Below are 12,582 nucleotides of genomic sequence, written 5' to 3' on the forward strand. Positions count from 1 at the left end.
TGTAGCGTTTACTGGCTTTGGAATGTGAAACTTAAAGTAGAAGAATATATTTGATTTTGATAAAACTTGAAGAAAAATATGATGATTTTCGCACTGTTATAGTACCCCTGGACGTCGTGGAGCTTTTGACCGCAAAAGCCTATTAATATTTTCGTTATACCGGTGTTGACGTAAACATAATACAATTGTACACAAAAATACATAAAACATTTTAAAGTAACACAGCAAAAGTATGCGAACATGACAAAGGATATGCACTGCTTAGACAGCCCACTTAAAATACCTTTAACATACAAGAAGGATCTAAAATTTGGTATCTACCATCATGAACCATAAGAATGTAGGCAGCGAAAGGTTGATTGAACATTTTCTGGAGTTTACGGGCAGTAAAGAAAGAGACTCGAAGCGTGTTCGGGACCGAGAGAGACGTTTTGGTTAGGAGGTTAGTCACAGTAAAGGCGGGCCATTCAACAGTAAGGGTGGGAAAGAAATATCCAGAGATTCGGAGCTGTTCCACTGTGTATGGGGGTTGAATATCCCAGTAGGAAGGACAGAGACTGAGAGCCAGAATAGGAAGAGAGACACATTCTGGACCAGTGGTGAGTTCAAGAACGAGACCATTGTGAGTCCTACGATTGCGTTCATAGATGAGAAGGAGAAGAATAGAAGCCACAGCAAGTGTGATCACTCCTAGAAGGATTGACACATGATAGTCGGCAAGATCAGACACAACGAAGCTGGGACTAGAAGTGGTTTGTGAGTTATAATTTAGTACTGGAGGCTGTACTGCTTTAACTGGCGCCACACGAGTAACCAACAATAGTGCAGCAGAGAGTGCACGAACTTTGAAAAACATCCAAACAACTAAAATAATTGAAAGAACTGACATAGCCGAAGCGGTGATGGCTATAATTGCATTTGTATCAGGCCAAGAACTGGGTAAAGTGATTTGACCATCAAGCAATGGTTCCGTAATAGACTGAAATATGGTTTGATCTTTTCTTGCCCTTTCAGCGACACGTTTAAGACTGAGATGGGACTTTTGATCATTGGCCAAAATATTGGAAATTTCATGAGAAAATATATCAAATTTTGGAATGGTGAAGTTAACTGCTTTTCTGAAAGTTGTATCACCAGCAATACTAGAGAGGGTAGAATCCTCGAAGAAGTGTTGAAGAAGAGCAAGGTTGACCGGGTGAAGGTGTGAGATCTGGTGTTGTGAAGTGCGACAAGAACCGAAAGGTGCAGGATAATACAGATCTTCAGTGGACAGAGAACAGTAACATGGAGTAGCAATAAGACAGAAGTTACAACCGGGGATCATACGATGAGTAACAGGACAGGTGAGAGTAAGGAAGGGTATTCTATATACGAGAACATTTGAGGTATCAATTGAGATAAGCTGAGGTGGCTGAGGTTTGGTGACATATCGAAAATCACAAAGAGATTTGATCAGACTCTTACTATTTTGAAAGAGTGCAAGGCTACATGATGGTTTGGGGGAGGATTGGAGAGCTATTCTGATAGGACAGTGTAGGACGAATTCATCACCAGAGCAGTGTGCTAAGGTAGAACTGTCCATACTGAGGAAATGACGGGAATCCAAGGACAGGGCAAAGTAAGGAGGAATATCAAGGAGTTGAGTCGAGTGGGATGATGTATCGTTCACAGGCACTGGGAGAGAAATAACTTTATACATTTTGAAAGGTTTAGGCAAGGATGATAAGGGAAACTTAACAGAAACATAGACGTGGGCCTTTGTACGGGCAAAGATGAATTTTGCTTGAGAATAGTAATATGTTGGGTTGGTTTGGAGCAATCGAAAGTTTGGATACTTGTTAGATAAGATTGAGGCAATATGATGAATAGTTTGTTCCAGAATTTGTGGGGCAATTAGCAGAGGGGATAATTTATTTTTAGCCAAGTCTAAAATGCCTAATTTGAGCTCTTCAAGTTGATGCTCCACAGTATTTGAATTTTGAATTTGGTCTATCAAAATTGAAGTAAGGGATGCAAAAGTAGCTTGAATATTTCTAGCATTATTCTGGATCGCAGTGGCTGTGAACGTAAGGGCATCATGATTGGCCTTAACACCTTTTAGCGCATTTTTAAATCTATTGTCTACCAATTTCATAAATGACGAGAGATGGGAAGAATGTTGTTTGAGGACATTGGATAGGTTTATGTCATGTTTGGTAAGGGCATTAATATGTTTGGCAAGCAGGTTGACGTCGTCAGTGGTGGCTGTACCAAACAATGTTTTGGAAAGGGACCCTACAAAACTTAGAACTGCTCGTTTGGAGCGACTTGATGAGGGGACCTTAGATTCAGGGATGAGTTTAATGATTTGGTGCCTAGTTTCATTAAGCAGTGAAACACACCTGGTTTTGATGACGTTAAGGTGCATTTGGATTTGGTGCAGTATAGCACACGTTCCATTGCCTTGGTGGCATCCACTCACGGTGGGAATGCTTGGGACATGGGGAAGCTTGACCTCGTAGGTATGAACCCAGTATTCGGTAGCAAAATGGACTTGTGTGGTTGGCTTAAAAACTATTCCAAAGTTGAGCCTCTGAACAGGGCTGGTGCCGAGGGTAGGGCGGGCAAACAGAGCCATAAGCCACAGGATAATCAAGCTCCAGGATGAACCTTTGATGAAATGAAAAGGAGCCATTAGAAGAGTTGACCTGGTTGAGAAGAATGTTGTGGCCACAAACACCTAAACAACCTAGCACTATGAGACACAGAACACTTGGTAACTGCAAAAAGGGTGGTCACTCATATCTTATGGCCATGCAATTCACGTCATAGAAGATAGGGGGGTAGCTTGATAACACCTATGCTAATGAATCATTGGAAGTACTTATGTCCATGTTTGCGCTTCTTACCAGACATCGTTCTAGACCTATGGAAGTGCTTGATCAGGGATGGATCAAGATTGGAGGCGGGCTCCCAGGTCGTTTCTGAGTAGCCTAACCACTTGATTTGGTACTGTTTGGTACCGTTTGCCATTTTACATCTGAAAATTTTGTCAACAGTATACGTTTGATTATCTTGAGATTTGTCATCCTGTTGACGGTCTCTGGGTGGTGCAGAGCCTGTATCACTGATGTGTGGCTCTGGAAGAACCACCTGTGTGTCTGAGAATGTGTCAGCATCAGCAGACGTGCTGGTTAGAGGGGAATGTGCTTCAGCAGAAGTGCTGGGACGAGGGGCATGTGCTTCAGCAGAAGTGCTGGGATGAGGAGCATGAGTGTCCGTTTCAGCAGAAGCGCTGGGATGAGGAGAATGACGACCATGGTTGGGAGTGTGATCTGGAAGGCCGTCGTTGGGAGTGCGAACATTGTGGGGCTTGAGGCGATTGGCATGGATAAGTGCCTTGTGCGTCTTGTTCGTTTGAACATTTTGTAGCTTGAAGGTATGATTGGGACCAAGCTCAAGTATGGTGTAGGGACCTACCCATTTAACTGACAGTTTGGGGGACCTACCAGGGAGAACATGGGAATTTTTCATCAGGACCAGATCACCTACTGAGTATTGGGGATCTTTAGCTTTGAGGTCAGTGCGCTCTTTGTTGATTTCTTGAGAAATCTTCATATTGTCCTTAGCAATGGTTTTGGCTACCTTGAGATTGTCAAGAAGGGTCTGAAGATGGCGTTCTGCCGTTTTGCCTAGAGAGGGCTTGGGAAGAAGAGCAACATCAATAGGGAGATGCATCTCTCTGCCAAAGAGGAGATAGAAGGGAGTGTAGCCAGTGGAGGCACATGGTGCACTGCGCATTGACATCATGACACAGGGGATTAGGTCTGCCCAATTGGACTGTTCAGAGTCACAATAAGCTCTGAGTGCCTGCTCAATGGTCCTATTACGTCTTTCACACATGCCATTGGTTTCAGGATGATATGATGACGTCAGATGGTGCTTGATGTCCAACAATTCACACAGAGCATTGACAAGTTTCGAAGTGAACTGCCGACCTCTATCAGAAAGAAGGGTTTTGGGAGCCCCAAAGCGAGTAATGACCTGGTTGAACAGAATTTTGGCTACCTCAGTGGCATCCTGAGTCTTCATAGCAAAGCCTTCAGTCCAACGCGAAAAAGAGTCAACTACCAGCAGGACATATTTGTAACCATCTTTAGTTTCTGGGAGGGGACCAAGGATATCTATGTGAAGGCGAGAAAATGTGTCCTCTATGGGCATTGGGACCATAGGAGCATGTTTGCTATGGGACTTAGGTTTGATTTTCTGACATACCTCACATGACCTAATGTAATTTTCTATGTCTTGATACATACCAGGCCAGTGGTATTTTGACAGGAGAGCTTGAAAGGTGGAATCCCTTCCAAGATGACAACCACCTACTTTGGAGTCATGATAGGCGAATAGGACATCCTTGCGCTTGATAAGGGGGACAACAAGCTGGGTAATTTGGGGAGGCCTATGGGCTTTGGTACCTCTATGTTTTGCTTGATAGACATGATAGAGAATACCATCCCTGACTACATACTCCTGTGAGCGTCCTACAAGACCTTTGATTTGGGCATCATTGTACGTTGTAGGGATTTCATCTTTGGAAATGTAGTCAATAATTGGCCTGAGGTCAGGGGAATTTCTCTGTTGCATCAGAAACTGATCATCATCTATGTCAACTGCTGCCACAATGACAGATGGGCCAGATGGTGATGGTTTGTTTGCGTAATAGAGATCAACGGCTAGTGGAGCACGAGCGTCTGGGTCTTGGTCAGAATCAGGTTGGACGGTTGAGGGTGGGACAGTAGAAGTGGAGAAGTGTGTTGGGGTTGGGGACTTATTGTTAGCCACATCAGGGGAGGAAGGGGGTACAAAGGGAGAGGATGACACAACTAAAACTGATTTGTCTTTTGTGGTGGCAGTGCATGAGGCTACTTGCGCATATGTTCTTTCAGATGGTAATGGAGGTGATGGTATGTCATCTGTGATAGGCACAGTCTTAGGCTCAGGGTATTTAGTACGAGATAAAGCATCTGCATTTGTGTTTGACTTCCCTGGCCTGTGTACTATTTCATAATCGTAATCTTGTAGCATAATTGACCATCGTCCAAGGCGACCTGTTTCTTCTTTGATGTTTTTGAGCCAAGTAAGAGCCTTGTGATCAGTGTAAATTTCGAATTTGGTCCCAGCCAAGTAAACTCTAAATGTCTTTATCCCTTCTACTACTGCCAAACATTCAAGTTGTGTTACCCCCCAATTCTTTTCTGATGAGTGAAGTGATCTACCCCCATAACAGATGACATGTTCCTTACCATCTGAACCATGTTGCCCTAAAATGTAACCAAGAGATGTGTTGGAAGCATCTGTTGTCAGAATGAAAGGTTTTGTAGGGTCTGGATAGGCAAGGATTGGGGATGTTGTCAGTTTTTGTTTTAAGACAGAGAAAGCTTGTTGACATGTCTGTCCAAGAAAATTTAACATCTTTCTTGAGAGTGTCATAGAGAGGTGACGCTATTCCTGAGAAATTGGGAACAAATTTCCTGTAGTAACTACAAAGGCCAAGAAAATGACGAACATCATGAACATTCTTTGGTGGAGGAATTTGGGTGACTGCCTCAATCTTAGATTGGTCAACTTCAATGCCAGATTTGGTGAAAATGTGTCCAAGATATTGAACTTGTTTTGCTGCAAATTTACATTTGCTGGGTTTCAAGGTCAAGCCTGCTTGCTTTATCTTTTGAAAAACACATTTGAGATGATTCAAATGTTCTGAAAAGGTTTTGGAATACACGATGATATCATCGACATAAATAAGGACGTATTTCCAGTTCATGTCTTTGAGAGCTTCTGAAATAGTACTTTGAAAAGCCATTGGAGCATTTTTGAGGCCGAAAGGTAAACGGTTCCATTCGAAAACACCGTCTGGTGTAATAAAAGCAGATTTGTGTTTGGTTTCTGGATGTAGAGGAATTTGCCAAAAGCCACTAGCACAATCCAAAACACTAAAGATTTTTGCATGACTTTCACCTACTGCGTCGATGACATCTTCGAATCTAATTAAAGGGAAGAACATTGGCTTGGTAACCGCATTGAGGCGTCTGTAGTCTACCGCAAAACGATAACTGTTGTCACGTTTTCGAACCATAACAACTGGTGAGTGCCACTCAGAAGAACTTGGTTGAATGATTTTGGCATCTAGCATTTCCTTAATTTGTTTTGAGCACTCTTTTCTAATTTCCGCACTTTGTCGATAAAATGGGCGCCTAACGGGTCTAGCATCACCTGTCTCTATCTTATGTCTGTGAAGATGTGTGTGTCCTAGTTCAGACCAATTGTGAGAAAAGGCAGAATGTTGAGAATGAAGGAAAGAAAGAAGCTCCTGTTTTTGCGAAGAAGACAGGTCTGAGTCGGAAAGGTCAAAGGAAAGGTCTGAGGGGGGAGTGTGTTTGCGATGAGAAGGGGGCTGGGATGGGATTGTGGATGTGTGTGTTGTGGATCCTGATCTACTCTGACCACGTGTGACTGATGCATTGATCAGAGAATGACGTGGGCGTGATGTGACATGGGATGGTCTAAGTTCTGGTTCAGGTGAATCTGATAGCAATGAGACGCTTGATGGGTCGACCTCACACGCTACCGCTAGCACTCTTTTGGTGTTGATATGAATAGGGGATTTGGTAGGGTTGAGGAGGCGCATATAAACACCTTTCTTTGTCTTTGTCACCAAACATCTGCCACCCTGCAGTTTAACTCTTGAAAGTTCAGGAACCGGTTCTAAGAGGAGAACGGAACCTTGCCTATTGCGGGAGATTTGGACCGGGATGTCTACCTGGCAAGAAGGTGGAACTGTGATGGGTTTCTTGGCCCTAACATAGCCTGCACTTGACTCTACCAGGGGAACAGTGATCAGACCTTCTTGAATAATGAAGCACTTGTCAGCTAGGGAGATAGTAGCCTTATACTCGGTGAGGAAGTCTATACCTAATATCAAGGAATGGTGAAGAGATTGGAAAACATAAACTGACTGGGGTAGAAGAAGGTTACCTATACAGATGTCCAAAGAAATAGCACCTAACACCTTGTGTATTTCACCACCTACACCTACGATTTCATGAAGGTCAGATTCTTGTAGGTGACCTAATGTGTAGCCTACCTTTTGAAGGAAGCCCATGCTGACACAGGACACAGAGGCTCCTGTATCAACTAGGGCTGTTGTCTTCACTTGCTTCACCCGCACTAGAACAGTGTTCTTAACTAAGGGAGCCACAAGCGAGACCAAGGGTTTTTCATGCCTGATCCCAGACTTCTGAGAATCAGGCGCGAGTCCCTATTGGCTAGGGTATTCATTCTGCGAATGATATGCCCTCATGCATACACTAGAATGGTGTCCTACTTTATGGCAAAAAGTACATTGTGTGTGGAAATGTGGGCAATACAATCTGTCTAAACAGTACATACCGCATCCTATGCATTTCCTTTGTAGGTACGGGGGTACTGGATACTGTGGGCGTCTCTGTTGTCGGTTGGTGCCGTTGTAGTGTTGAGGGCCCGGATTCCTCTGAGTTAGTTGACTCTGCTGTTGGCTGAATTGTTGAGACGGTGGTGATGACATCTGATAATGGGGGCCATGAAACCGATTCCGTCTGGGTTGAAATGGTTCATGACGGGGAGGCTGGAACTGCAGCTGTTGTTCTTGTTGTAGCTGGTGCTTGGTTGCTGGTGTTCCTGCGGCTTGTACTGCTGGGGCGTCTGTCTTGGTGATAAGGGTGGCCACGAGCTCCGACAGTTGGTCCACTTTCATGGCCATGTTGACCTCTGGGGACCTTAGACCCAACTGAGACCTCTCAGCCAGTTCTGCATGGTGCTGAACAGCTTCAAGTGAGGCCGGTTCCTTGTTGATCACCCACTGGCGGATGCTCGGACGGAGGCCATTAACTGCCACTGCCACAATCATTGACATTGGCAGTTCCTGGTTCCGAGTTGCTCCCTGTATTCTAGTAAGGAAGTCATTGATTGTTTCCTCCTTTGACTGTGCCATCTGGAGGAGGTTCACATCAAATGTTTTTGGCCTGTTAAATCTAGATTTAAAGGCTTCCTCCAGACGGAAGTTTCTTGTCTCTTCCGCCAGGTCCTGGTGCCAGAGCTTTGCCGTTCCTTCTAGGTAGAAGGGAAACAACAAACATTGTCGATCCTGGTTATAATTAAAAAGTTTGACGAAGGTCACGAACTCTTGCCACCAGGACGTTGCTTCCTCTTGTCCTGTGTATGGCCTCAGCTTAATATGTGGTGTGGCCATTGTATGGGAGGGAGGTTCAGCTGCTGACGGGGAGGCTGTTGAAGCAGATGAAGGGGATGGGGATGGCGCTGGTAAGGGTGTTGTCCTGTACGTTGATGCCGTTGATGTTGACGCCGTTGATGACGTTGTTGCTGTTGATGACGTTGGTGCGGGGGTGGTTAGGGAGGGGGAGACTGGAAGGGGTGATTCCTGCGTCTTGAGCAAACTGGTTAGGTTCAACCGTGGCTCAGGCCGTCGAAGCTTCTGTTTGTAGTTGGTAGGCGTGGCACCGGTACCTGGGGCTTAAGCCGGGCGTCACGTACCGTGCACCCCTTGAACAATGGCTGGCGGCCAAGCGTGCGTTGAACCGTAGCCTTAACCCTAACGAGGTAACTGCCAACACTTACTTCAAGATAATGATGATTACACACTTTAACACTAATCAAAAACTTCTGACGTTTACCAATTATAAGTAAATAAATTAAAACATGAGAAACAGTTTATATAAGAAATGCTGGAATTTGTATTGTAACTTTTATCTACTAGACTGCCGCTGAATTGCCTGTATCTTTATAGACTATTCTACGACATAAAACACAAAATCACCCGGCGCTTCACGATAGTGCGGATGCACTTATGTGACAAATAGTTAACAGACATTGCCGAATCTGTGCGTATTTAGCTACGGAAACAGTGTTACTTTTCGTGTATTGTGTTCTAGACATATACGGTCACAGACTGGTTATCTTTAAATACATACATTTAGCTGCCGATGCTATGCTACTCATTATATTGAAACAAGAAATGTTTCCCGTGAAAATACAAACAGTGAGACGAATAACATGACCAGAAATAGAAATGCAGATAATAGAACATGTTGACCTACAAGTCACTTGATACAGAAACGTTATACACGTTGAACATATTGTTTAATAAGCATCCACGACTTCCATAACTAAAATGGCGTAATATGTTAGATTGATATTTAAACGACTAGAATACTAACGCTCGTATTTTATCCGGGACGCTCTATTATTCCCTATTATTCAGTATAGTATTTGATTTCTAGATGAACTGTATGAAATTAACATATAGCAGCCAAATCGTAGATTTTGAACAATACTTTCTCATTAACTGTAACATAAGTTCATTGAACCAGCAGAGTAACAAAGTTAGAATTATTTACAGCACGTTTAACCAAAATGGCAAAGTAATGAGTAAAAGTAACTTACCTTCAAAAACAGACAGAGAGGTTTTCAGGCGAAATGCAGGAATGACTCTATGCCAAGATACCCCTGCATTTATACCCGAGACCTCCAGTCCCCGTTTGAAAGCATGTCACTACCCATCTGTCCAGTTTGGGATTGATAACAATGGTTTCCCACATGGTGGTCAAATTATGCAAGTTTTGATGTGCTGACTTGCTTAGTTAATTGTTTATTGGCTGGTCGGCTGTGTTTGAAACTGGTCAGCCGGGTCTAGAATTTCAATTGATCACAATGGCTTCTCACATGTTGTTCAAATTATGTTTTGATGTGCTGACTTACTTAATTAATTGTTTGTTGGCTGGTCAGCTGTGTCTGAATCTGGTCAGCTGGGTCTAGAATTTCTATAGCGCTAGCTGATTAGCATCTGCCAGCTCGTTTGACTGGTTTCGACAGCTTGCATCTCCATGCGTTACGTATTATGATAGGCGTCTTGTAAACTATGTAGCGTTTACTGGCTTTGGAATGTGAAACTTAAAGTAGAAGAATATATTTGATTTTGATAAAACTTGAAGAAAAATATGATGATTTTCGCACTGTTATATATACTTAAGTAGAAGTATCACGATGGACAGTGCATACAACTGTTTGGCAAACAATTTCAAGCAATATTTTAGATTCAGAATCAACATACCATGACATAACAGAAACATATATATTAAATTGTATATATTCATATTTGCCGCTATTCACGATACATTTATTTTACCGTCACTGTTTAAAACTACTCTGAACTACTTGTATGTATAGATCATCTTATTTGTAAACAGTAGGCGGACGTATTATATATCTAACAGTCTGCTGAAATCTTCTATTTCTTTATTATGTAAAATGCTGTCAACATGAATAAATGCCAATTATTTCTAAACTCCAAATAAAGTTGTCATAATGAACATAGTTTTAAAGTATATTTGTCACATGCAATAATACTGTCCGGTATTATTAGTAATATTTTCAATATCAACCACATATTGTGAGAATCCAGTAAAAAGGATCTGAGTAAAGCAGTGGTAAAATCTATCCATATATACAAAATTGTATATTTTTGGATATACCATATATACAATATTGTATATTTTTGGATATACCATATTTACAAATTGTATATTTTGTATATACTGGAATTTTCCCTTGTGATACTTTCACTGGCCACTGACAAAGATTAGCAGTATTAGAATAAGAAACTAAATTAAATCCAGTATGACGTGATGATGTGTAAGCATACAGAAAACTAAGAGAGCCCAACTTACTTCAGTTTCTGTACCGTACTTGCGCTTACCTCCTTTTGCATCCTGCGTATCATTCAACCTGTCGGATCGACTTGTCCCGGGTGGTTAATAATCTTAAACATCACGACTGTAAAACAAAGTTACTTACTTACTTACTTACTTTGGAGATTTAACGTGCGCTTTCCGACTGATGCGTATTTCGCACACGGGCCCGGCCAGGCCATTTAATGTGTTTCTGAAAGGTGCGAAAAAGTGTGTTTGCAGCCCAAGAGGGGGCTTCAGGGGTTGCTTATATAAAAAATTTGCTAGATATATAGAGAACTTTAATTTATGGCGTCTTTTAACCATCACGACAATAATACTGAGTGGTCCAAGTCAGGTTCAGGAGAAGTGTGTTTTCACAGAACGAGCTGCTCTGAGATGCAGCACGTATTCTCGCGGTACGGCAGATTACAACTGTCTCAGATAATCCTGTTTTCCTAAACACACTCATAGATAATAGAAGCATTAAGCAGGGTTGAGGGAGAGGTTTATCCTGAAATGCAAAGTGTCTCACCTTACCTTCTCCAAGTGTTACCCTGTGAGTATGATCCTTGAAAAAAACCACGACGGATTAGGTAAAAGCAAGGGATTTTCCGACCAGACACATACCATGAAAAAAGGGCTTCACTTTAAAGAGTATACTTCACTCCAACACATTTGGTGAAATTTTCTTGAGAAAAGCCCTCCAAAACAAAAATACCAAAAACCGACCTAAATTAATAAATCAAATACTTAAAAGCTCCAACGACCTAACTAAGGCAGGCAAACAAATAACCTTCTTGTGGATACCCGCCCACGTAGGAATATACGGTAATGAAAACGCCGATAAAGCAGCTAAACTATCCCTCAAAATCCCAGAAATAAGCTTAAACTTAACCCATCTCAAAATCAGAAATTAAAAGTGTAAACAAGCAAAAAATCACAAAAAATGGCATAACCTATATCTAAACTCAAATAGCCAAATCAAAAAAGTGCTCAGCAAACCACTAACCAAACCAAAAATTCTCCATTCTTAAAACACAATCGACAGAGTAATCACTAAACTCCAAACAGGACACACCAACCTAAATAACCACCTAAAAAAAATAAAAAAACACACTACAGGTAACTGCCCACACTGCAAACAACTAGAAACCCCAGAACACGCACTCATCCACTGCACACACTACCTCACACATCGAACCGCATTACAAACCACCCTCAATCTAAACAAGGCTCTCACTCTAGAAGCAATACTAAACCCACAAAATAAACTAGAAAACTTCAAGGCCTTAGGCGTATTCTTAATCAAAACGGAACTAATAAAACGCATCTAAAAACATAATAACCTACCAAATCAAAATCACATAAACAAACAAACATCCACCATACCCAGCTCCCTTAGTTCTCCTCCCCAACCCCATCGGCATCTATTCCAAATCTCAAAATTCCCAAATTATATATAAGCAGCCCCTAAAGCCCCCTCTTGGGTTGCACAGACCACCTTCGCACCTTTCGGAAACACATTAAATGGCCTGGCCGGGCCCGTGTGCGAAATACGCATCAGTCGGAAAGCGCACGTTAAATCTCCAAAGTAAGTAAGTAAGTAAGTAGGTAAAAGCAAGGGATTTTCCGACCAGACACATACCATGAAAAAAGGGCTTCACTTTAAAGAGTATACTTCACTCCAACACATTTGGTGAAATTTTCTTGAGAAGATACAGTGAAAGTGCTCGACTTTAACAGACCAGTTTTCTTTGAGTTATCGTGCAACATTATTAGGTGTTATATAGGTAGATATAATACTAGTCATGTTGAGATT

At 42.2% G+C, this 12,582-nt stretch overlaps 1 protein-coding gene across 1 annotated transcript; it reads right to left on the bottom strand.

Moving 5' to 3' along the window:
* Nucleotides 1-231: 231 nt before the first annotated feature.
* LOC139463606 (uncharacterized) lies at nucleotides 232-10,801 on the bottom strand. The gene is made up of 3 exons (XM_071244877.1): nucleotides 10,780-10,801; nucleotides 7,429-8,547; nucleotides 232-2,649 (listed from the first exon to the last, which is right to left on the bottom strand). Exons 1-3 carry the CDS (start codon nucleotides 10,799-10,801, stop codon nucleotides 275-277), a joined length of 3,516 nt encoding a protein of 1,171 aa, XP_071100978.1. The 3' UTR covers nucleotides 232-274.
* Nucleotides 10,802-12,582: the final 1,781 nt, after the last annotated feature.

This window comes from Haliotis cracherodii, unplaced genomic scaffold (genome assembly GCF_022045235.1).
Source record: "Haliotis cracherodii isolate W230 unplaced genomic scaffold, xgHalCrac1.p SCAF_16, whole genome shotgun sequence".
NCBI classification, from domain to species: Eukaryota; Metazoa; Mollusca; class Gastropoda; order Lepetellida; family Haliotidae; genus Haliotis; species Haliotis cracherodii.

What these genes read in the sequence shown, in the direction of transcription:
- LOC139463606 (XM_071244877.1), bottom strand. Translation starts at nt 10,801, where the DNA reads ATGCAAAAGGAGGTAAGCGCAA. An exon ending in GCAAAAGGAGGTAAGCGCAA is followed by an intron (nt 8,548 to 10,779) that starts GTACGGTACAGA and finishes GCCCGGCTTAAG; the next exon opens with CCCCAGGTACCGGTGCCACG. An exon ending in AAGGAAATGCATAGGATGCG is followed by an intron (nt 2,650 to 7,428) that starts GTATGTACTGTT and finishes ATTTCATCAAAG; the next exon opens with GTTCATCCTGGAGCTTGATT.